The following is a 27,570-nucleotide window of genomic DNA, read 5'->3' as shown; positions in this document are numbered from 1 at the left end:
TCTGGAACACGGTAAATCTGGACTCATCAGACCACATGACCTTCTTCCATTGCTCCAGAGTCCAATCTTTATGCTCCCTAGCAAATTGAAGCCTTTTTTCCAGTTAGCCTCACTGATTAGTGGTTTTCTTAAGGCTACACATCTGTTCAGTCCCAATCCCTTGAGTTCCCTTCTCATTGTACTCGTGGAAATGTTCTTACTTTCACTATTAAACATAGCCCTGAGTTCTACTGTTGTTTTTCTTCCATTTGATTTCACCAAACGTTTAAAGTGATCACAGATCACGATCAATCAAGATTTTTTTCCGACCACATTTCTACCTTAAAGACGATGGTTCCCCACTATCCTTCCAGTTTTTAATAATGCGTTGGACAGTTCTTAACCCAGTTTTAGTAGTTTCTTCAATCTCCTTAGATGTTTTCTCTGCTTGATGCATGCCAATGATTTGACCCTTCTCAAACAGACTCAAACATCTTTTCCACGACCACTGGATGTGTCTTTTGACATGGTTGTTTAAGAAATGAGAAGCTACTCATTGCATCAGTTGGGGTTAAATAACTTGTTTCCAGCTGAAAGATAATCACCCATGCATTATCCAATTTTTGGATAATGGCGGTGTATTAATTTAAGTGAAGCTTAATGCCTCACAGATTGTGACCTTGACTTCCTTCCATCTATGGAACTTTTACTTTTCTGTGGCTCTGGGATATTTTGTCCTTTCTTATAATAGGAAACATAAGACTTTCAAGTAAGAGACAACTTTGTACAACTTTGTAAAATCTTTCCTTTTGTTTTTTAAAATGAACGATTTTAACTCTTTAGCAACCCTTCCCCCTGACTAACCATTCTTTCGCATCCTTTGCTTCTTCTCATATGCCAAGGTTGTTTTTATCTTAGTTTTTTATTTATTTACTTCTAATTGTATCTATGTTAGATTTGCATGTGCTGTTCATTGGACTCATATATATTCATATTAAGATATTTATTAGATTTTTTTGCATTGTGCTGGTTTATATCTTTTTTTTCTATCCTGCATTACATGACTTGATTGCTTGTTTCTTTTCTTCACCATATCTAAAGTCAACTGTTGTGCTGTTCAGTTATTCTCACTCTGGCCTGCAGCCTATAACGCTGCACAAAAAGTTTGTTCTTCTGGGAACTACTTTCAAAAGTGAAACCAGTTCCTGGTACAGGGTAACTACAGAACAGTACAGAAGAACTGACAGAGCATTCACAGTTATTTCTAATTACAGTACTGCTGTAAATGCTGTGACTTCAGATGGACTCCCTGCCAGTCAAGAGATGTTTGATAACCTCTTTTAGTAACCTCTTATATTAGCGACCATTGAGTTTGATTTTCTTATAGACATCTATTTTTATTTCATGAGCTACTACAGCAGCCTAACAGACTTGTATTGCCCCTGACAGGGATGCTGTTGAGGTTTGGTATTAATAAAACGCGTGCTGACTGCTGGGACACGATGGAGAGCATCACACTGTCTACGACAATTCAGTTCATTCCTGCGGAGAAACTCTGTGGTCATTTCAGAGAACAGACCTGTAACAGATCTTTTCCATATACAAATACCTTCTACTTTGACGAGTTCATTTTTTTTTTCTCATGTCTAGACATTTCAAACAGACAGACTTTCTCTTTAAACTCACTGCAAACATTCATTTGAAGAGTGTATATACCACATGCATATTAATTTTTTGCATCTCGTGACAGTTAGACCTTCCACAACATCGGTCACCCATCATTTATTTCCATCTAGAGGATGCTTTTGTTTCAGATCTGTGAGTCCCAGTGCAGCACTACATGAATATATGCAAATGTGTGAGTCTCATTATGCATCTGACTTGCCTTTGGTTTAAACTGTCATATTTAATTGTCCATTTGCAATTGAATTACACAATGTTTGGTGTCTGCTTGACAGTTTCGATGTTTGGATTGTGTAAACCGTTGCTCTGACAAGGCGAGTCAAACAGCTGTCAGACCAACCTGTTCTGTCAATCACTGATCCTCCCACATGTTGCTCCCTTGACTCAGCAAAGACGATCTGAAACCTCTTATTGAAGCGTTCGTACTGAATGTGGAGCGGTTCATTCGGGACAATTTTACTAAATAAGAGCTAGCTTTAAAATGGTAACATATCTCTTGGAATTTATACAATAAGAATTTATTAATAATGACGATAAAATTGGTAGGTATTCTGTCTGACACCGTTAGAAAGAAAAGTAGTAGTATTCACTTTAGTTAAGGAACTTACATGGATTTGACTCGTCTCCCCTGCTGCACAAGCCGATGCCAATACATGTGTCATTTTTAGTGGCTCAGAATCACTTGTTTGGTTTTGATGTTTGGCTGTTTACTTATGTTTATTTTGCACCATGACCTGACATTCTCCACAGTATGTGTTGGGAAAGCAGGGAGCCTGTAGCCTGCTACATCCAAAAACAAAGATAAAACAAAGGCAGCTGGACTTGATTGACTATGTTTCATCACTCATCCCAGTGTATTAAATGTTTAGGGTTTTGTTATGAACACCTGTTGGTGGCGCACACTTAATATGCATGGTTAACCTTGATCTGGATGACTCACAATCTTCACAGGCATTTGAAGGCTTTTTCCCATCTGTGTTTTTGTTACATCTCATGGCTGAAGTCACACCTGTGCAGGTGGTTTGCAGTGTTCAAAAAAAAAAAGAATCAAACGTGTTTATGCACCAGAGTCTTGGTGTTTCCAGCTAGCAGAACCGTGTTTCTGAAAACCAGGATATGTACTTTTGCCATATAAAGTCCATGAAGACGCATCCAGTCAAAATACAACAAGCCTTTTCATTGAACTCCCTCAGTATGTTGCCACAATTGAGTTTCTAAATAATAGTGAGAAGAGAAACGGAGTAAGATGCCGAACAAATTGGGGCTGTTGCCAGTCGGTGAAGATGATGAATGTCTAAGGTTAGCCTTGCCGCCAGCTAGTCAGTCAGGAAAGCCATTACCCCCGCCCCCCCATCAATATCATGTTTGAAGGTGAGGGTCAGAGTAGAAACTGTCTTGTTTATGGCCTTGCACACATCTCAGAAGCCAGAGCCGCTCTCCCTTTATATTAGTTTACTCCTGAGCTGTTCTGAATGCCCACCAGTGATAAAACATGCTTACTATATTTGTACATCTGGTAGCTCCAACGGCGTATCGCAATTTACTGCCCATAATGAAAAAATTACAGTTTAATTTTGGGTAATATAAACCATTCTCACAGTTTTTCTTTCTAATTTTATCTAATATAAAGATGCAAATGTACACAATTTGCTACTTGATCAAACACACAAACAGGTGGAGCTACAGGGGCTGAGATTTAAGAATGAGATAGAGGAAATATTGTTATATTGATTTTGAGTGTCCATTTTCCTCCACATGCTGTATAAACACAACAGCGTATTTGTCAAGTGTGACAGTGATACTTGAAAGTGTTTTTTTTGCTGCAAGACTGTGTCCCCGTGTGGCTTTTGTAAATATGGGACTTTACCAAAAACATTATTCTGTGTGCGTGCGTGCGTGTGTGTGTGTGTGTGTGTGTGTGTGTGTGTGAACGGGTATGTTTGTATTGAACAAGCGTGGACCAGCCAGTGAAATGCGGCATATTAATAATTTGTCACAAGGAAGAATTGCTATACCCTCCTCGAATATAGTGCAAATGTGTTGTTTTCTTCCAAACTGAAAATCTCCTTTATCAGTCCTCCCAGTATTTTCCAGTCTTGCAGCTGAATGAATGCAAATTTAACCAATCCCCACATTATTCTGACATAATTATAACCATCTCTAACCTATTTATCTGAGTTTTCTTTTGCATATTTTTACAGTTCTTTATTTATAGCACTAGTAGCAGAGAAAGATTAATTATGAAAATATATGTTGACTTTTGCTGCAGTTAATTACATGTTTTGAGTGTTGTGAGTTTTTTTTTAAAAGCTGTATTAATTGTGTTCTGGCCACAAGGGAGGAAGGAAATGAACATAAAAACAGGCCCTGGTAGAGTTTAATGTGTTGGCAAACACTTGCCTCCTTAGGTTTAAAGAGCACGTAGTTCGACCTTTTACACTGTATTTGAGCGCAGTAAAATCTTTAAAGGGGATTGACTTGCTTTTTTCTTTTAAATAAATCAGTGACAACAGAAAATCTTTATTATACTCTATAGTATATCTGACGCCGTCTCTGTTTCCAAAGCCTTGTTCTGAACAGCTATGATTACACAGCAGTCCCCGTTCTCTGATTTCATTGCACCATCGTAGCCTGCGCTGGCTTTCTGTGAGCAAAGAAACAAAAGGAGAGTTACAATGGCCGACATTTTATTTCACAATCCTCAGCCTATTCAGTATTCAGGGGAGGCTTACACTGAAAATGCCGTGGGTACAACTCTATGCTGTATGATTGCCTGTCTGTCTACCTATTCCTGCCAACTCGCAGTAAAAGTAATCTGTTCTATTGTGCTCTTCATTCCTCTACAGCCGTGCGTCTGCAGTGGGACTTGTTATAGATTCTCACAGAGACTCATCACAGTCGTATCGTCATGAGGTATCTCTCCTGTGTGTTGGTTTTATAAGGACTAAAAATATCTAGAAACACTGCAGCAGTGGCCGGTCCAAATTTAGCAGTTAACAATTATTCTTTAAACTTTGGTGCTGCACAGGCCGTGTAAGAAGAACTTAACCTTGCGTTCTGTGAGGAGAACACACATTCTGTTATCAGTACTTGGGTCAACCGGGAGCCTTTGTATCTGATGAGGAACCAGTTTGAGCTTAAAGCTTTTGTACTCTTCCTAAGGCTTCTTAATTATACTCTCTCGTAGCATGTGGACAGTTGCACCACAAGCGCATAGTTGTTATTATTTTCACACAACAAACTGGTGGGTGCATAGACATCTGCACAGAGCCTCACGTATACTCTCTGGCAACCCTGGCGCTCTTGCAGATGCGGAAAGCATAGTATCAGCTGAAGTGTCTTAATAATAAAGAAATGTGTTTTAGAGGGAACAGCCTACAGTGTTGTCTTGATAAAGGAACTAAATCATAACAGAAGAACTACATCAATTATTGTTTAGACTTCAGGCCTGAAGGTAGAAAGTCTAAAGAGGATGGAGGAAGGAGACAGAAAGTTTTTTGTCTATGTCATTGACAATATACTGTATAAAAATGGACCATCTTGCCAGTGCCTGATCCATTAAACTCTTGGCTAATTAAAAACTGGTCAAAAAGGTGGAGTTGAGGAGGGTGACTGATACCAGGAGTCACTCTTACGTCAATTATGTGTCACTCAAAGTGGCCACGCCATTAAGAAGGTGCAACTTTAAGCCTTGTAATCATAAATGTACTCCCCATAAAGTTGTCATAAATTTGGAAATCAGATAGAGAGACCAACGTTTATTTCTACTGTAAATTTGGGCATGTTAGTGCAGAGGTTTAATGGGCATTCATTCACTTCTGGACTAAAGTGGCCATTTGAGATTTTGTCTGGAGGTTGCAAGCTGGTCCATATTCTGTATCTGCACAATTCAAGACAAAGTTGAAGAAAAATTTGATTAATCAGATGTGCTCTTTGTTTCTTGGGACGTATAAGCAAAGATTAGAAATTTATAGTAAATTAGTTACACCTGAGGATACCAAGGTTCACAATTCATCTCTGTCTCCAGAATATCCTCACCTCTCACTTTTTATACTGCTTGTTTACTTGTGTTTTTTTTCTCTGTGGAGTCACAGATCTGGTCACAAATATTAAAGAGGCAGTTTGCATTTGAGGCAGTTCTGCTACAGTACAGTAACAATACAACAGCAGAGACATCAATCAATTTGTGCTTTTGTTTCTCAGATGAGAAGTGGAACTGAAATTGATGTCATAGATTTAAGAGTTGTTGAAAAATGAGGGCAATCATTCGACTCAATTTTCACTTTACCCCCTGTATTGAGTGTATTGGAATCCGTGCTGAACTCTAAAATGAATGGACTGATCCCACTGAAGAGCCATTAGTGTTTCAGATTGCACTGACTATCAGTCTAATGGCTGCCAAGGCCTCGGTTTCTACTCAGGGGAGATTTTGCCTCTTAAGGCTGCTGATACATATCTGGGCTATTATTGACATTGATTTGCCATTTTTAATTTCCGATATATCAAACCAACTTGGTGTATGCATTTTTTCCACTTCCTATTGCAGTAAAAGCAATAGTGTCCTGTTTGTAAAAGTCGTAAAGGTTCATTTTTTTCATACTGAACTGTGCGTCCTGGGTTTTCAGATGTTATTTCTATGAAAGCATTTTACATGGGTGAAAACATGCTGTTTTAAAGCCAAGCTAATTGAACAGTGAATCATTACAATCCCAGTGTGCATAACAATATAAGCTGTAAGGAATTTTCAGTACTCAATTAATTTTGGACCGGGTCTCGCTTTTACTGCTGTTCTTCTGTTCTTCTCCTATCCTGTGAACCTCGGGGGGGAGGGTTTCCGCAGCTGTTATTTGCATAGTTTTAATAGATAGAGGCTGAGAAATGATCTTGATGTGTTGACAGTCCTATCCTGCTTTTCCCCCACGGCTCTCCTGAGCAATAACTCTGTGATGTAGTGCGAGAACTCCCAGGACCTGTCTTATTGCCGTATTAAGCGGAGAGCAGCCGAACGTTACATAAATACCAGCAAAACAAACAGTATGCAGATGAAGGTAAACCTCAGGTAAAGGATTATTACATGTGGTTGCCAGCTCAGTTCTCTGGTCATCACATTGCAGTGGTTGGGGGTTTATTCTTGCCAGTGTGTGTCAGTCATACTGATATCACTTTCCATAGCCAGAAAACCTGCCAAATATAAATCTGTCAGGCTGCTCTTTTACTAAAACTGAATATGCTTTGCTTTTAGTTACATCAATAATGTAGTAGCAGCAGATACTTTCAGGGTGTCAAGTGTTACAGACACAAAAACATGTTCCAATGCCGACGCTGGTAGCAAATCAGCAACACAGCCTAAAACCTTTAAGAAAATATGTCACTTATAAGAAAAAAATGAATAAAATATCTTCCAAGAAGACGAAACTATCAATCCTGCCTTCTCAACCTGACTGGGTCTTTGGTCTCATTCTTTAAACATTGTCCTCCACTGAAGTCCAGAAGGCAACTGAGACACTCACATGTAAATACTTCCTCAAATGCAGAGACCACTTACTACCTCAAGAGAAAATTTTACTGGCAAAAAAAAACACACAGATCCAACAGTGGACTTCCTCTTTTTTGTGATAATAAAAGCCCTTCATTTATCAGTCCGACGCTGCTAATCCTCCAGTCTGCCACCTTCACAGGAGTCCTTGCTGACATTTGGATGTGAAGCTAACAGATCAAACAGACTAACTGCATTTGGGAGGATAAGTCTAAGTTTATGTTCTCTCTTGTCAGAAAAAAAGTATAGATTCTCTGTGCTTTGATTATGAACACACAACTGTTCTCTGTCTCTGCTTGCCACCCACTCCTTTACTTTTTAAATGTCGTTTAAACACCAAACTCTGATTTAATTTGAACAGAAGTTTTATACACCAAGTCGAGTTTCACATTAATGAATTAAGTTGCGACATTTCTGACGTTACCTCTGTTTCGAGTGTGCAATCAACACGAGTAAAAGACTGCCAGACCGATTTTAGAGTATTTATGCTGAAACATGACTGGTGTGTCTGGTGGAAATATCAGAAATGTCATCGACGACTCCTTTACATCAATTGAATCCAGTCAAGCGATAAATCTGTTACGTTTTCTTGGTCAGTGTTTGCATGTAAATGTCTCATGTAGCAATAATCTGAACAAAATCATTCAAAATGTGTTTCAGTACAATCACCTGAAGACGCTTGTTCTTATAAATCAAATCTTATTTGTATTCTCACACCTAGAGTGAATGTGCATGTTCATCCTGGTACTGTACACATACTGCAAACTTCTAGTAGTTCTGCAGCTCTTCTAATTCCTAAAGTTTATTTTTTTAGGTTTAGAGAGTTGATAAGATGCATTTTCTTCAAAAACATGGACACAATCCTTGTATCTATCTTCAGGTGAATTATGGGTCAGCTGGAACTGATTCCTCTCTGAAATCTTCAATAAATATAAATATAAATAAGTTTATTGAAATTGCTCTCAAGACTCATCCCCTCCATTCGTACCTCATTATCCTCACCATGGTGAATCTTTTGAAGGAACGTCTACAATCAGCTTCTTTCTGATTTATTATCTCTCCGACTTCAGCTCTTTTCCGTTTTCACCTCCCACCATCAATGTTTAAACACCCTGTCCTTTAACTCGGCTGTGTGTGATTTCAGTGATTAAAAAGAAGAACAGAAAGTAACGAATGTGCACACAGAACACACTATCATATTAATACCTTTTGCATGTTGTACTCTTGGTATTGTTTATAATCTTTGGACGCCTTCTTGAAATGAATGGCTTGTATTTCTGCAGGAACACTGTGTTTTGTTCAAAAGAAAATAAAGTTCAAAACAGCACATGATCTGATATGAATGTATAATGATGAAAGATAGCAAAGCCACTAACAGTTGGAGCCTTGAGTGACCAGATTTGGAAAGTTTTCCCTGTTGACTGGACACTTTCACTATATACACCATGTACAGTTTTCTGCCTGCATCAGTGAGAGGTAGCAGGCCCACTGATTTACGCAGGTGGAAATGGAATAAGTGAAACTAAATTGGAATAAATAAGACAGAATAAGAATAAAACAGTAGAACAGAATGCGAGACGGCTGAACTCAAACCAAAAGGGCACCATGCTTAAGAGTATGAGTGCGGTGTACTTACACATGACAGACACATTTAAGCATAACTGGCCTCCACTGTAAAGCAAGAAAGACATTGCATGTGCTACAAGCAGGATGTGACTTATTTGAAGATGATAATGCTTATTATGAAGATAAGGCAGCTCTGGACACTCAATAGCTGTTATTTAGGACAAGTATTTTAACCCAAATCGTTTCCAATTACGCTATCTCACGGTCACCTTATTTGACTTTGGCTCCATGCTATGGAATGAATTTACTATCATAATGCAAGAGCATTTTAAATTGATTCGAGGGCAGGATTTATCGATTTCATTCTCAGATTTTGTGATATTATCTCTCAAAACTCTGCTCTCGCTCTCAAATTTGCTCTGCGCTCTCAAATTTGCTCTGCGCGTGCTCAAACTGTGTCCACACACTCGGTTACGATGCTGCTCGCGCAGATTTCCTGCGCTCACTCTCCAGCTCTCTCTCTTGCTCTCACGGAACATGTGCGCTCACGAAACTCCGCTCTGCTCGCGGATCTTTGGTGTATCAACGCTGTCAACCAATAGAAGGCCGGCTGGTAGTGACCAATCAGATGATCCCTGTTTGTATACGGTGCGTTGGCTGTTTTTCAAAGAGCGTCGCATACGGGCGGGCACTCTTTCAACAGGTTTCATTCACTCCCTACCCCCGGGGCAGTAATAAATGGGATTTATTTTATTTGTTGGACCACTGTTCGAATAAAATATCATTCAACACATACAAGAGCGTCCGAGCTTCTCATTAAAATGGCTATATTGTATAATAATAGCCGCATCGAACTAGCCTGGCTGACGCGACTGCACAACTCAATAGGCGCGTTCGACTTGATGCAGATCTGTCTGAGTCTGACTTGACGTGATGCATGCTGGGTTGTCATGCTCATAGATCTCGAATATGATTGGTTAAAATGAACTTGTTCTACCCAGCATGCATCACGTCAAGTCAGATCTGCACAGATCTGCATGAAGTCGAACGCGCCTAATGAGATGCTGGTCTGGAAACTACGTGTTTATTTTCTCGTATTTGAGGCGTGGTTTTACAAATGCCTAGAGCCGTTGGGCGCTACGAATGTCTATCAAATGCGCCTGGTAATTCCCATGCTGCCTTGCGCGCGATTCATAGCCAAAGCCTGTTGGCTAACACATCCTTCTTGGCAGTGAAGTCTTTCAACGCCAAACGTTGCTCTTTTTTAAAATAAACTTGCGTTCTAAGCTACTTAAAACACTGTCTAAGGCTGCATCGAACGGTAACGTTAGGTCCGCTGCCATGTTGGATTAACACACTACAAGCTTCGGTGTCGCGCATAGACGTCGTCATCGTCTATGCGACGATCTGTGATTGGTTCCCTATCTCAGGCGAAAATAAGGGCGATAGTTTCCAGACTGCTTTTGCAGTGAGAATAGGCGCGTTCGACTTCATGCAGATCTGTGCAGATCTGACTTGACGTGATGCATGCTGGGTAGAACAAGTTCATTTTAACCAATCATATTCGAGATCTATGAGCATGACAACCCAGCATGCATCACGTCAAGTCAGACTCAGACAGATCTGCATCAAGTCGAACGCGCCTAATGAAATCGCGCGCAAAGCAGTATGGGAACACCCAGGCTAGCATCGAACACTATTATTATACAATATCAGAGCTGCCAACTCTCACGCTTTCGCCGTGTGACACACGGTTTTGCCTGTTTTCACACGCACTCACGCCACACATCCAATTTCTCACGCAAAAAAAAAAATCCGATCTTGGTCCGAGACTCTTCCGTTCCTTTTCAAACTCCACGACGGTAGATGGCGCTGATGAGCGCCCCTGAACCTTTGCGCTGCGCTACACCTGCAGTGCACCCCTTTACTATCTATGCCTACTTTGAGAAGTCTGATAAAGAAGAGAATCTGAGCTGAGACTAGGCCAGTATAACCATGCACACAGATCATAGACAAGGACTTTACCCAGCTTCTGATCTGCATCTGATACTGATTATGCCTCATTTTAGCTATTTTTGTAATGCATTCATCTGTTTTATTGCTTGAAAAGGTTGTACTGTTTAAGCACTTTATTTGTTGCACTTTATTTGTTGCACTTTATTTGTCTCTGATGGACCATGTGGTGGGAGACTTTGAATGAAGAATAATGTCCCTCCCTAACTAATCTTGTGTCGTTTTTGGCTGAACATAAATCATTAAGTGCTCTTAAGAATACAATTATTCACAACATAGGTTAGGTTTTAGTTAAGAATTAGTTTAATACCATTTTAATCAATCAATCAACCTACCTAGGTCAAATCCTAAACACTGATCTATGAATAAGGCTTTATTGTCATTTAGGCACACCGATAGTTTTCTGGTTGAATGTTAGCTCAAGTCTACAGACTAAGACCTACAAGTCATGATGCCGAACATGAATCAGAATAAGTTCAGGTATTGCACATCTTTAGCAGACCGCCCAAAAATCCACTAGAATGCTGGAAACCACATCTACTTAATCCAAAATCTCCTGGGGGTGGACCTTCAGCTATGTCTGCTTCACAGAATGTAACCAATATTGTCCATCTTCAGTGGGCTGCCCCTATCAACAGCTTTGGACCTCCCCACAAACCACCAGAATGCAGGGTACAACATGGGTACAACATCAAATTAATTCCAATTATCTTATATCTGAGCCACCAATTTGTGTGACTGCGTGCGCGGCATAATTTTGGTCACCCACGACAAAATCTCACTCCAAGGTTTTTTGAAAAGTTGGCAGGTATGCAATATAGCCATTTTAATGAGAAGCTCGGACGCTCTTGTATGTGTTGAATGATATTTTATTCGAACAGTGGTCCAACAAATAAAAGAAATCACATTTATTACTGCCCCGGGGGTAGGCAGTGAATGAAACCTGTTGAAAGAGTGCCCGCCCGTATGCGACGCTCTTTGAAAAACAGCCAACGCACCGTATACAAACAGGGATCATCTGATTGGTCACTACCAGCCGGCCTTCTATTGGTTGACAGCGTTGATACACCAAAGATCCGCGAGCAGAGCAGAGTTTCGTGAGCGCACATGTTCCGTGAGAGCAAGAGAGAGAGCTGGAAAGTGAGCGCAGGAAATCTGCGCGAGCAGCATCGTAACCGAGTGTGTGGACACAGTTTGAGCACGCGCAGAGCAAATTTGAGAGCGCAGAGCAAATTTGAGAGCGAGAGCAGAGTTTTGAGAGATAATATCACAAAATCTGAGAATGAAATCGATAAATCCTGCCCTCGAATCAATTTAAAATGCTCTTGCATTATGATAGTAAATTCATTCCATACATGCCATCTTTCCTTCTGTGACACAGGTAACAAGAAAATAAAAGTGCTTTTATCCATTAACAGAGACCAACCATCAATAATGGAAGCAGAGTAATCAAGATTCCCAACATCTCTACTCAGCAGTGTCGGATTCTCACTAACATAATCCCAGCATGAAACAGGACCAAGTGCGGGTTTATCAGTATGCTGCATAGCTCTGGTCTCTGTGTGTTTCCCTCCTGATGATGCCTGACGTGTAAATGCTGTGCTGTGCTCTGTGTATTTTTCAGGTGGCTGTGACAGGGGCACCCCCGGGGCAGGACCCATGAGGAGTCATAGAAGATGCTCACAGCCTGGGCGCTTCTGCTCTTCTTAGCCATGTGGGTGAGAAGCACCTCTGGTGGCCCGCTCTCCTTCCGAATAGGTAAGTTGTGAACAAGATTGCAACAATATGCAACCAGGTGTCAGTGGGGTAAACATCTGCCTGCACACGTTGGAGCTGGAACTGTTTTTTTTTTTTTTTTATATTTATTCAGAAACACACCATAACTCACACTTGCAGAAATTTCATACACCACATGCATCTCCATAGAACCTCAATGTTAAAATGCCCAGTTTTACCACAGAAATAAAAAAAGTTTACAGTTAGGCACATAAAAAAAAAAAAACAGATTTAGTCTATAACAAATTTCCCCATAAATGACAGAGGCACGGAGGGTGAATTTCTATATAGCTCAACCGTTTATGGAGTATGTAATCAAAGGTGAGGCTGATGGGTATTTGAGTTCGCGGAGAGTGACCATGGTCAGAGCGACCACGCTAGGCTTGAGGTCCATGCTTCAACAAACCTACTGGTGACATCAACTGTTTGTCCATGTTTATATACACCAGTCAGCCACAACATTATGACCACTAACAGGAGAAGTAAATAACATTGACCATCTTGTGACAATACAGTGTTCTGCTGGGAAACATTTGGACCTGGCTTTCGTGTGGATGTTACTTAGACATGTAGCACCCACCTAGACCAGACCAGGCACCCCCACCCCATAGCAATGACACATCTTGATGGCAGCAGCGATCCCCAGCAGGATGCAGTCTGACACAGGCAAACACACAAAAACAATTTAGGAACAACTAAAAAAAAAGAAAACATGAAAAACATGGCCTCCAAATTCACTAGATCCCAAACGGAGCAAGTATCTGTGGGATGCGCTGGAACAAGTCTGATCCACAGAGGCCCCTCCCCTCAACCCATAGGACCCAGAGACCCCCACTAACAACATTCTGTTGCCAGACACCACAGGACACCCTCAGAAGACCCATTTCCATTCTCTGATGATTTACAACTGTTTTGGAGGCACAAGGGAGACCTACACAGTATAGGAAAGGTAGTCATAATGTTATGCCTGATTGGTGTATAATTGACTTACATTTCTTATTTAATTTTATTTTAATGTGTTCTACCTGACAACACCTGACACTATCACATTTGTGCTAGGAGTGTCGTCCTAACAGTGTCTGTTTATTGAATAGATAACAATAACTATGATCTTAAACCCATTTCTAACTTATACGTAACCAGCAGCACACTGTCCCTGTGAGCAGACCAGTTCGGCCTATTACCCAATGACAGATTTAATTATTTTGGACAGGGAGGATGACACACACATGTCTTTGTCTGAGCCTGTCCAGAATCTAGGATCACCACTTAATATAACAAATTTAAAAGCCTAATCTTAGAATTAATATTAACCTTAAGATAAATGTTAATTATCTACAGACTTGCTTTTCTCTTGACACTCAGACATTTCACTGAAATATATTGGCATTATATGATTGTAGGTTGAGCTTGTAGGTTTCTACACCAGCATCTTCAGCGTTTTAAGAGAGTTGCATCAAATTTTGCAAACACCACAGTAATACTTCTGGAAATAGTGGCAGATCGATGGACTAAGGCTGAAGCTTATTAGACGTTGCATCTGAGAGGGCATGGTTCAAAAGTCTCATAACCTGCCTGAGCTTGCTGGTAACCAATGGGGGTTGTTTCTTCTTGTTATTATTCTCCCACAGTCAGCAGCTCTCTGACACCCTGTCTCGCTCCCCATCTATCAAAAGTTTGAATGACTGCCTCTTTATTTATGTATAGACCCCCATTCTTAGGTGTGAAACTAAGTGCATTGTGTGTGTGTGTGTGCACTGTGTAGAGAAACAGATGGGCAATACAGATAAAGAAAGAGATTGAGAATAAGATTGAATCTTCAGTTCACAGCCTGCGCTCACATCACAATCTCTCAGTGATCTTTTTGGGTTTATTTTTTCGGATTTGCCAGCAGGAAAGAGGGGTGGAAGTCAATAGTACAAATAGCATATACAAATCCACATGTGGTTATGGAAGGCTAGCAGAACCAAATAAGGGTGCATTAATGGGAAGGTGTCTTGACATGAACATGAAAGTCCTGCAGGGTGTACAGTATGTTCTGCCATGATGAGTTAAATGCTGATGAGAGCATTTTTAGTTTCATAACAGCTTATTGAAACTTGCAATCTCTTCTGATCTTTCACGTCCTGCCTTTAGTTCTCATGTGAAAGGACAAAACTGTATTTTTATCTTTCCAGTATTTCAAAGTTCGACAAAATTGAGTTCAAACTGTCATGTGTGAAAACTCGACGTTTCTTTATTTGGCATTTTTGCACCAGTCAGTAGTTCGCTCTCCTTTCTGCTCGGTCTCACAGCTCTGCCACTGCACATCTGCTGTGAGTTTTTTGTGGATTGGTTCATGATGTCCCACATCACGGACTGTATTTCTAAAACAGCACAGCTTCAGATTTTACTGCATCGATATAAACAACACAGTATCATTCCTTGTTTGTGAACATTGTTGGATAAATCACTAGCAGCCCCATGCCTTTACCACCCTCCACATGACTGCACAATAGCACCTCCACAGCAGTGGTGGTTTGTTTGTCTCAGTTGTTGCATCATTGGTGGATAATTAGGCGCCTGGCCTGTTTTTTCCTTTTCTTCTAATGTCATCCGTGCACAGTATCCGTCTCTTTGCCAGTGTATTTTCTGTAGAAGGCATAGATATGCACAAATACAGACACACACATTTCAACACACACACACCAAGGCGCGCAAACAAACAAACACATACTCTCAAACACCACCACAAATTCCCTGCCATTTGCACTCCAGGAGATGGTATTTAACGTGGCTGTCCCTCGAGGCCTGCCTGGCTGGCATAATGTCACTGTCTGGCCTTCTCTCAGCGCAGCTCTGCCAAAAACAACCTCCTGTCCCTGCCACGGTCCCCACCAGGACCAGCCAGCAGCCAGCAGCAAGCTCAGTGTAGGTGAACTGAGGAACTTCTCTTTGTCTGTGCTGGTGTTATGTCAATATGCCCACAGACCTGACTGGGGAAAAATGCTGCAAACATAAGGAAATTGTTTATTTTTTTTTTGGTGTTTTGTTTTTTTGGCCTTTTATACCTCTGTTGATGACATGATAGGAGGCAGTGGAGAGAGACAGGAAGTGATGAGAGGGCAAAAGGGTACAGGCTGGAATCGAACCTATGCCACTGCCATTTTTGCACTTTTACTGTTGTGTTGCAACGTTGGAACTATGTGTAAATTGTAGCCTGGCGTAGTCGGATTTAATCAGCGTTAAGTTTGATAACACGCCATTTGGATTTTATTATGGGGTATGTTTCAAGTGTAGACTGGTTTCAAGGAATACAGAAAAAATAAAAAAATCTGGGGGCAAAGGAAGTTGGCCTGCCTTCCACACTATGTATGTAAGCTGTTGTCGGAAATTGACATGAGAAAATGTGAATACTTGATTTTGCTTCAGCCTAACAAGAAATATTTCACAGGAACGAAGCTTTAACTAATCAGAAATAGCAGCATTCAAACTGGGCTTAGACTACAGGAGTTATAACATCCCCCCCATGTTTTGATATCATCACGCACTATGAGACACTCTCCTTTCTGATCTCAAACGTGCACCAACCACAAGAAGGAAATAACAACACCACACACACTACTCCCTGATCTGGTAGATTATCTAGAATTGCACTGAATGCACCATCTCACAGGGAAGCGGACGTAAACACAATGCAGACTGCGGTGCAACCACTTGCTGTAAATCTACTGATCTACCCTCCAGTCAAGTCAGTGGTTTGCCAACTGCGAACTAAAAGAACAAGAAAGAAAAAGAAGAACTCGCTCTGACTTAATGATACTTTGCAGTGAGAGAAAAAAACTAATGAGAAAGCTAAATATGTCTGGATAAGAAAATGTCAGCGTGGGGTTTTTCATATACTACATGGGCTTGCCTCAAAGGTTAGTATGTTAACCGTTGCTTAACAACACCATCAGCTGCTCCATGTCTTTGTAGATCTGTTTGGTTATTTAAAATGGTAAATATGAAACATGTTTGATATTAATCGAGGTGGTCCCAGTGGGTCTGTAAGTGGTTCAGGAGGTTAAAGAACAGATCAGTAGACCCTCACATTATTTAGTATCTGCCATTTAATTTCTTCCAGCTTCCAGCAAATTTGGAGAAATCACCTTCCACACGGGCCTGTATAATCACTTCTATGAGATAATGTCTGACTTTGTTAATACAGGGAGTGAAAACGTAGGAAAATAACCAGGAGACCCACGTGATCTTTAATTATAGCTTCATTCATCAACACTGCCAACTTTATCTTACACTACAGAGCCCCCACTCACCACTCCATAAACGCTTCATGCACACACACACATGTGGTGCCGCTGTCCAGTTCAATATCACAATGTGAGAGCCAATTATCCGCTGTTCTTAAATCAAAGGCAGTAGGAGGTTTCATAGGAGATGTATTCCTTTTCCTTTTTATAGCCCCCATTGAAATTAAGTTAATAAGAATAGTAGTAGGAGCAGAACAAATGGTGTGTCGTGATCATTAAGATTTTAAAAAAAGGTCTTTCATTTGACTACTAAGTGAATCTCAGTAACCTGTGGTTAGTCCTTTGACAAACAGGTGTCTACTTTTTCTTAAAGAAATCCAGAAAGCAGCTCACATCAAGTTCAGTTGTCTTTCAGCCTACAGAGTATTTCCATCATTGGGATTCACCACAGGCCAGGCCACTCCCCTAGAAGAGCCCTGAATTTAGCCGCTGGCACCCACTGGGTGTAGACTTACTCAAGTGCTGTGAAATTCCCTCGGCTATCCTCTCGCTTACCTTAAGTGTTCTGTCTGTGGTATTAAAAGCGGGCAGGCCTTGGGTTTAATTTTCCAGCATGTGTGGTCCCTCTTTCACCATCCAGTAGACCAAGGATTATTATTGCCGTTTGTGGAAATATTCCACAAGTAACACCTAATATCGGCAAGACCAGGATTTAGATTCATCTAGGGTCTTGTATTGAACATTACCTTACAAATCAAATTTCCTTGTTTCATGGGTGCAGGTGCCCAAACGCGGAGTTGGACCACAGTAGCAGGAGTGAGAACCATTTAAATACTATGAATGATTTTACATGAGCGACTTTCCCAAAAGCTCAGCCCCACGAGGAAGGACAGTCTGACCTCATAAACATAAAATATGTTTAGTCCTTAGCTTAAGAACCTTTGAAGTTGCAGAATATTTAATAAATTGATCTGTCTTAATTGTGCGTCTTATCCACTGTTAAATCTATCAGCATGCAGTTTGTTTCATCGATTACGTATGAACTCCATTTCAAGATGTGTTTATTTTGTCAATATGTATTGCTTGAGTTATGCAATGAGCAGTAGGGGGGATATATTAAAAAAATATATAGTTTCCAGCCACTGACAGTTATTTGAATAATTACTTTTCCTGCTATCGTGCCCCCAAGGAAACTTCAACAGCCATGATGTCCGTGTTTGTTTATTTTTGCCCATTTACTGATTTATTTAGCTTCTCACTCCAATAAGAGTCATAGTGGCAGCCGGGTGGGCATGCATTATTTCCTCAGCAACCTCTACCAGCTCTGTCACTAATACCCAAATGCTCACAGGCCAGCAGGGAGATGTAATCCCGCCAGCATGTCTTGCAATGTCCAATAATACTCTCCTTCTGGTTGTACACCTCCAGAGGGGCAGACACAGTGGCATCCTTAAAATATCCCTGAAAGTCATTAACTGGCCACACAATGAATCCACAACATATTCCTGCAGTCTCTCCCCAAATAGAGTGGAGCACACCCTGCTTTAGTGCAGTTGGCCCCATCGCTCCTGTGTGTGCTCCATAAAGTAAAAGAACAAACAAATAACAAAAACTAATACTGATAGTCAGTGTTGTGCATGAACTTGCTCAACGTTCATTGAACACGTTCATGCACAACGCTGATTATCAGTACCATATCTTTGTGAACTGAACGCATAATTTTTCCATCTGTGAGCGTAGACGTGAGTTTCGCTCAATCTGGAGGGACATAACGACGTTCACCCCTGTTCAAGACAAAAAAGAAAAAGAAAAAAAGCTCCGGCACCACAAAAACAACTGATCCACACAAACAGTTGCGTTATTTCCTAGTGTATACAGTCAAAGGTTATTCAAAAAAGCAACTCTGCGAAATAAACTTTGAACTAGTTCTTGTTTAGTGTGAACTTGCACAACACTCCATTTACCATTTAATGTGTAGTATCAGGCGGCACAGTGGCGAGGTGGTAGCGCTGATGCCTCACAGCAAGAAGGTCACCGGTTCAAATCCATGGGCCGGCTGGCCTTTCTGTGTGGAGTTTGCATGTTCTCCCTGTGTCTGCGTGGGTTCTCTCCGGGTACTCCGGCTTCCTCCCACCATCCAAAGACATGCTCATTAGGTTGATTGGTGATTCTAAATTGGCCGTAGGTGTGAGCGTGAGTGTGAATGGTTGTCTGTTATCGCAGTGTTAGCCCTGCGATGGACTGGCGACCCCCGAGGTTAAGACCCCCGTGACCCTTAACCTCTGCCTCTCGCCCGATGACAGCTGGGATAGGCTCCAGCAGACCCCCGTGACCCTTAACAGGACTAAACGGGTATAGAAGATGAATGAATGAATGAATGTGTAGTATCAGAGTTAGCTTCAAGCTAATCTTCATCTTGAGTGGCAGCTCATACAGCCGCAGTTACACAAAGCAAACTAGACGAACTGGACTGAAATGTCACACACATACCGTCCTGTTTCTTTATACTGACATGCAGTAAAATAACACTTCAGTTTCACAATATGAGAGCCAATTATAAGACTGGAGTCTTACCTGGAGATTCACACACTAATCATACCGACTACTTGCCTAATCCTAACAATAACTTTATCCTAAACCTTAACCTTAACCTTAGAGCAACCAGCATTTATTCTCAACTCTCTTTCAATTTGGATTGTGGAAATTAATAGTAGATTTTGAATACACAGAAATATCAAGTTGTCGTTAAATTGCATGATGTTTTCTTAACACAGTGTTATCAGAGCACTTTTCAAAACAGCAGGAACACTTCCTGAAGTGAAAATCAACTGATTTATGTAAATCATTTTCAATCAAGTCCCGCACATTAGTATAAACAACTAGTGGTGACATTTTAACTTAAAAGGAAACAGTGATGAAATATTGGGGCTTATATTCTGTATCCGGTCTGCTTATGAACACACACATTGCAAGACATCCAGCCTGAGTTGTTTTGTGCACAAAATTTCCACATTTCTTTGCATTACTCAGCATCCCCGGACCACCGAGGGAGCACCAGAGGAAAACAAAACTCTCATTGCTTCTTTGCTCCCTCTTCTACACGACAGAGGAAACATGATAGAGGATTCTCAGTGGGCCAAATTCAATTGGCTGCATTTTCTCAGCATCCGAGGCTGATCCTGTTCCATCTTTACCTCCCAGCACCGGCATCACTAGAGCTGTTAGCAGGGTGGGATGCAGCGTGTTGTGAGATGGAGATAAGAAAGGCAAAACATACCGAACAACCAGTAAGAGTCACAGTAGCAGGAATGCTTAACTCTTTCTTTTTAATGTGCATTTCTATGCGAAACACAAACACATAGGATTTTTGAACACAGTGTTTTTGTGTTATACATATTGTATACACTTGTTTAAACAACTCTTTGTTTTGCTGTCCTCCTAAAACGCTCCACGTTTGGCGAATAAACCACAGAAAGTATGATTCTTTCCACCAAAACACACTGATACTGAATGTAGACGTTGAACTTACATCACATTACATGAGAACCTGCATGCTTGGTGTGTGCTGGGGTTTGTTCGTGTATATATGCACACGTGTGTAATGTTTGTGTGTCCCGGCACTAAGGGCATGTAGGGGGGATCAGTGAAATTGGAGCCCACAGGTAGGGTCTAATAGTGCAATTAGCCCTGCTGAGGTAATACCCACAAGTCAGCTGCACCACACTGTCAGTTCCCTGGGTTCAGCCCCATCTACGCTCACAGTGACTTATTAAGGCTGGCTGCTAGAGCCACCACAGCTGAGTCATTGTGCCCTTGCCTCCAGTCAGGTTGATTCTGCCCTCATACGCTCTGATTTCAGCTGGCATCTATGAACTAATTTAACTCGCTGTTACTGGAAGAGCAGAAAAGATATGAAGTTGAAGGGAAGGAGAGTAAATAACTGTGAGGGAAGATATCCTGTGTTCTTTTCAAATATCTCTCAAATTGAAGTGTTATTTTCTCAGCATTGAACATTTTTTATGAGGCTGAAACTGAAACTGATGTCCAGCTCAGGAGCCTTTTTTTTTTTTTAATCAATCTCCCTGCTTTTAATTGCTCAGCCATGTGCTGTGCGAGTCATTAGGTTAATGACACTCCGACATGTGTACTCACAGACCTGAAGCTACAGGGCACATTTGAGCTAAACCTCTTTTTTTTTTTTTTAGCTGACCACCTGTTACAAGAGCCAACTGCCCAGTTTTCTCTGATTCGCTCAGATGCCTGCGAAGGTAATAAGCACAAACCGGAAAGAAAAGGAAGCTTAATTACGGAACAGCATGTGTGCCTGGAGGCGGTTCTTTGCTACATTATAAGTCAGTCACCTAATTTGGAGATGTTTTTTCTGGGTTTTTGGGGAGGAAATCATTTGTTTGAGCAGAATGGCGCCTGTGTACATGCACAGACAATTCTGAACCTCGGGCGTCAACTGAAAGGGGGACTTTATGATTAATCTCTGGGGTTTTAATTACCAGGGCAGGTGCTGGGACCAATCGTTTACAGGATGGCAGCAATGGCAGATAGTACTGATGTTATGCAATTATGCACACCACTTTGTTCCTGAGCTTAGAACATACATTATTCAATAAATCTGATAAAGTCACAGAGCACAGGTATGTGTATGTGTGTGTGTTTACTCAGTTTTAGTCGCATAAACCCAACACACACACACACACACACACACACACACATGAACACAACCTCCTGAATTAATGTGTCCTCGTTGGAATTGATGACGACAAATGCAAATAAATGTTTGCTCATTTGCCTATGCCCATGTGCACATACTCTGTGCACACTCATAAGAAATGCTTTCAGTGACTTCAGATATACACAAACATGAAAACACTGGTCTTTAAATTATTAACAGGCTAATTACAAGCTGCAGGGGGATGTTTGCGGATGTGTAATGGAGCTTGCAACATGCTGAGATGGAAGGCATGAGCTCAGTTTATATAAGATAGAGTGAGACAATCAGAAGTAAAGCTGGCGCATTTTCTGTCCTGTGGTGGTGTAGGAAGAAGGTCAGACCCGGGGTTATGGTTGAAGTTTAAATGAAATGAGGTTGATGATCTGAGAAATGTGATATAGGATCAACAGAAGAAAATTTATTCCCTTTGCTCACAGTAGACAATGTGAGATATTGAGGCTGTCATAATTACAGGACCTGTAGGAATGATATCTGCACAATTAAATACAAATAACTACTATTTTGATCGTGAGGGTATGGTGAAGATTTTAATCTGAGCTTTCCTCAGTCTGAATAAATCAGAATATTTTCCCTGGGCTTTGTTTAAAAAAAAAAAAAAACATGTTTAAAAGATGTGACTGAAACATACTCATCTGATTTGTCACGGCGATGATCACTTTGAAAAATAATTTCTATGTATGTGTTTTTTTTAAAAAAAACAAAAAACAAAACAAAACACAGTAATACATTCGTTCATTCATCTTCTATACCCGCTTATTCCTGTCATCAGGCAAGAGGCAGGAGTACACCCTGGACAGGTCCACAGTAATACAGAAACTCAATAATAATAATAATTATACCAGAAAACTCAACTCTATAATTTTATCTCAAAGCATTTCTTGCAGGTGAATAATAATACATTTGAGCTTAATTCTTTTGCCTCAGTTTTCTCTAAGGTAGAAGCTGGAAAGTTGGGTGGCACTATTGACTGTATATAAAGATGGACCCGCTGTGATTTCATCAGTGACTTTCAATGTAGTGTAGTTTTGAAGCTCAGTGCGAGGGGCACTGGTTGTTGCTGAGTGCCTGTGTCTTCCTAAGTCCCAGCCAATTAAAAAAAGAGGTGCAGGGTGCAGCTTCTACATACAGTATGTAGACATCCATATTCATACTCACACTGAATCATTTTAAACTTTGATATAACCTCAAGGGCATATTTAAAAATTTGAAAAAAATTGTTTCAATTCAAGTTGTTTCGACTGGAATTACAGAGTCCCAAAGTTGTTGTTTTTTTGCACTAGGCTGTAAACATTTTTATTTCTGCTGTAAAATTGACCACTTTAACACGGTGATCTAAAAGGGTCAACTGGCTTCTAGAGCCATTTTTTAACAGTTCTGTGTTGGCATCAATTTTCTCTTCTCTTTCTTACCTGCTTTGTGTCGCAATTGTGTTATATTTTGTGATTTATTTGCTTTTCCTGCTGGAACAGTTTATCTTAACGTTTAAAATTAGATGGATATGATCACTCATATATGAATTTCTTAGTGCCTAGCTCATTTTCATTATTCACTTTCCTTAGAAACACGTTCCTGTACTTTTTACACTGTGGTCTCTCTGTAAAATTCAGAATCCAAGAATCCAGTCGGAGATTATTATGATTATAATTAAAGGTGTGCATATACCTACCCACATCAGTAAACTAGACATGTGTTTCTGCTCTATACTTGTTATGTCATCTGAAATAACTAGAAACTAAATATTTCTAGGAAGAAGCAAGTTTTTTCACTGTTTATTTTTATTCATCACACAATTTGCAGATGAGTCCGCGCAAGACAAGGACATCAATTTCCTCTTAGGAGTAGCTGTGTTTGTGGAGCAGGACTTGATTCCCCTCATCCATTACAGTCAGTGCATTGTGGAGAGAGCACTGCTTTTAAAGCGAATTAGAAGAGATGATTTGATTAGTGATGATTGATGCCAACTCACCACTTATTGTAATTTATTCTCCGTGTTCTAAATCATTTTACAACTGCAGAACGCGAGCAGCACCGCTGTGCTAATGCCTTTGGCCTCTGCATCACTAAACGTGCGTTGCCAGGGCCAACCATACAAACTCCGAGAAGTTGTGCCAGCACTTTCACCTTGATTCCTGAAATATAGCTGTAATGACTGAAAATTACGCATTTTTTTTGTTTTTTGTTTTTTTGTCCTATGGACCGCCATTATCTCCTGGCAGCTAGCGAGGAATCATAGCATGTGTTAACCAGGTTTTGATTAGGGCAGAACAACACAACAACGATGAAAGCTTCACGTGATTGCATGTGTTGGCTCATACATACACAATTTCTAAGCATCCCTCCCAGTAAACTTTCCCGATGTGTTCTCGTGGAGATGCTTGTTACTCTGATGCAGCCACAGTGTTTCTCTGCTCAGGTGGATACAGCACTGAAGTGTGTCACAACATGTTCTGTATCTACAGTACATCTCTTGATCACCGCATTTCTTTTGAAAGATGCAGAATCTAATCTTTTACTGTTGTTATTTATTGTGTGGGTTTCGAATAAAGCTACAGTGGTACAATTTACATACATATGAGAAACAAGAAAATATTTATCAACGGTAATGTGGCTCTATTGTGCTGTCTTCCTGCAGCTTTCCAACAAAGAGGTTTTAACATAACCATCTTAAACATTTATTTATTGTGTCTAACTGTAAGTAAACACAAAAATTAGCCCTTTTTTTCAAATTGGCAGTGACCCTAATCATCAGCATATTCATCATTGTGATGCTGACTCTCCAAAATGAACAGTTAAATGCTACAGCAGATTACTGTGTGGACCATTGTGAGGATGATTGCAAGTCATTTCAGCTTGGTGGTATATTTATTCAGACTTGAATATGCAGACAAGGATTGAAATCAAACAGATGCTGAGAGATGGAGGATGGAGACAGAAGTGGGGAAACCTGTCCCGAAAGATACTGTATCTCTGGGACTTGATGGCGTTCCCGTGGCCACTGATGTGCTGCTACCGGAGGAGGAAAGCTTTCGTTAATAAGGGTAAAAAAATGAAAATCTCCATATATCCAAGGCTGAGAGTAATCCCAGTTGTGTAACTAAAACTAAATGAATTAACTTAATAAACACTGGCTTCTCACCTCTCTAAAATCAACTGGGAGAAAATAGTGTTATCCTTATAGTTGAATCACAACATTAAAAAAACAAAACATAAATCGCACAGAAACTTCTAAACTACAGCGTCATGCGCATGAACAAACCAGCATGAACGGATGACTATGCAGGAAGACTAGGTCAGCCTGCAGGTTGTCCCAGATAGAATTATCTTATGCACTCAACATAATAGCCACTCCAGGTGGCAAATTTCTGAGTTTACTTTGGGTTAGACTTGAAAACAATTGTTTAAATTTGTGAGTTGTGATAAAAACCACGTTCTTTGATAATCTGCAGAGAGCTTGTACCTGTAACCACAGTATCCGCTGTTTGCATGCTGTTTTCAGACCCTCCGTAGCCACATTAATGGGAAATACACCAGACTGAAACTAATTTATTAATTACGTTATCTGCTTGTTTTTTTTTTTTTTCTCTCTATTTCTTTATATTTCCTACAAGTAGAAAATCAATAAATGTTTCACCAGTAACAACTAGAGAATAACAGAGAAAAGAAAACCGGCACAGATATATATCCATATTATTAGATTTACCTTGGAAAATTTCATAGTCTAGCCCCAGCCACCTACACTAAACAACTGACCCATACTTTACACAGATAGAGACACACACACACACAGTGTTGACAATGTCTTTTATTTGGTCCTTCTTGGAGCTGTGTTAGTGGGGGCGAGGGGAGAAGACCACAAAAGGCTGACCTTACAAAGAACTGGCCATGTCCATTCCATTACAGATAAGAAGCTTCACTCACACGGACTCACTTGCTGTCCGAGAGAGAAGAATGTATTTTTTATAGACACAACACCATGTTGGACTCAATAGCTCAAACTGATCACATCTGTACCGCCGCTAATGGTATAAAAAAAGGATTTGATCACCACAGTTTGTGTGGAATATTACCACACAAAAACACCAATAATGACTGAGATAAGAGTACTGGTGAGACATAGTTCAGCGATACGTCCGGTCGCTTTCATCGAGCTAACAGTTGTTGCTCACTTTAGTTCCTGAGGACTGTGGGATGGAATAAACCCCCCCAGCTGTGCCTTTTGTGTTCTGATTTGGATTCACCCAATTCTTCCTGCACAGCAGTCCTTATTACTGCTGACCTGTGGTGGGTGAAGACGGTCAAGTGTCTCTTCCAGTACACATTGAGATACCAGCTGCTGCATTTCGGTGGACAACGAGGAGCTCCGCAGAGGTTTCACGCTATTTCCCCATCTGTCTGAGCCCCCTTCACTGCCAGAACCCTGACAAACTCACAGAAATTGCCAGCGCAACAACAGGGACATAATCCCTCTTTGGTGTTTTTGGATGTGGGAGAGTGCTTTAATGCCTGGGCCACCTCGATGTCTTGGGTAGTATAAAACCATTTTGGGCCCTGTGGTCATAATTTGCCAGGATTTTGGCACTGTTGTCATAAACAAAGAAACAAAAAAACATGAAGTATTGATCCTTGAGACTATTTCAATTATAAAAGGCTTTTCGTTGTGCTGTTTCATGTTTTATATACTTTTTTTTTTCTTGCAGTCTGACGTTCTAGAGATTACTTACAGTCACACTACTTACTGTCACTCAACTAAAAAATGCAGGGGTGCATTAATTACTAAAATGGCAAATCCATTATATATAATATATGTATTTTACAATTGCTTCGGGCTAGCTTAGAGCGTTATGAATTAGTTTTTGCCCAACAACTTAACAACAAAAACAACAGCAAAAAAATACCAAAGCAATCTGCTGTGGCATCCTGCTCAGTCCATTAGTAATGCTGAAAATGAAACACCTCTGATCTCTGCAGAGTTTGGTGAAATTACGTTTTATCTATCTAGGTAGTTGTGAAGTAAATATGCAGATTTGCACATTTGGTTGGTATCAGTATCATTTAAAGCTACTACTTGTTTTTTTGGCTTTAACTACAAAATGGTAAAGATTCAAACCTTCAGATGTTTCAGTCCTACCATGCTGTTATTCTGTGTTGCCATATAATCAGGTTGTGGCTTTGCATGGTGATTTGGTTTCCGTGCCCTGGTGTCAAATGCTTTTCTTATCTCATCCATCCATTTTATACCTGCATACGCAAATTATGCACACACACACAGATGTGAAGACCCCTCTCCCATGGAAGAAATACACACTCCTCCCTTGACACTCCGTTCTGCCAGTCCCACTCCATTATGCCTCGTCTTTGATCATGCCTCACAGTGAAGAGTCTGGCAAGCCCTCAGAGCCCCCTTTGCCAGCTGTTGCCAGGCCCTCTGCCATTACAATCGATTGGCACAGCCATCGGCAGCTGCCACCTTTGCCTTAAGCGCCACCTCTGGCTACACAGCTGCCTAATGTGTGTGTGTGTGCTACCTGTGACTGTGTGGTGACATGTACACCCACCTGTGCACATGCCTTCATCCATCTTCTTATCTGCGTATACATCTGTGGCTTTGCCTGTGGCCCTGTTTGAAATCCATTGCCATGTGGTAATGGTTAATTTACCAGGCCTTTCTCCAGTAGGCAAGGGGTGACTGCTTTCCTAATGGCTAACTTACCCTGGGAGGGACTAGCAGCTGGCTGGTTCCCAGTTCAGCGTTGGTTCCACATCAAATATGTGTTTGTTTGTGAGAACAGAGACAGCAACAAATATCTCCAGTTAAGATATGGCCATAGAAAGTTTTACAATGTAGTATTTTTTAGGTAAAATCTAGTGTAAAAAGGTTTGAGGAAATATGGATAGTAAAACAAATTATCATTTAAGACAATATGGTTTGATAGCGGCCAAATAATCATGGAAAATAATGACCTGTGCCTGCGTGAGTTCTCCGGGTTTTCTCTGGGTACCCAAGACATGCCTGTTAGGTGAAGTGGTGATTCTAAATTGGC

At 40.7% G+C, this 27,570-nt stretch overlaps 1 protein-coding gene across 1 annotated transcript in view; it reads left to right on the top strand.

Moving 5' to 3' along the window:
• Positions 1-27,570, top strand: part of grik4 (glutamate receptor, ionotropic, kainate 4) — a 225,320-nt gene that overhangs the window by 56,375 nt on the left and 141,375 nt on the right. Inside the window, exon 2 of the mRNA XM_084558293.1 lies at positions 12,402-12,535. Coding sequence (XP_084414419.1) covers positions 12,454-12,535 — 82 coding nt within the window. The 5' untranslated portion in view covers positions 12,402-12,453. The remainder of the gene's footprint in view (positions 1-12,401; positions 12,536-27,570) is intronic.

Source organism: Chelon labrosus (genome assembly GCF_963514085.1).
Source record: "Chelon labrosus genome assembly, chromosome: 13".
NCBI classification, from domain to species: Eukaryota; Metazoa; Chordata; class Actinopteri; order Mugiliformes; family Mugilidae; genus Chelon; species Chelon labrosus.
Note: the sequence above shows the minus strand (reverse complement) of the source record. Positions and strands in the feature narration are given on the sequence as shown.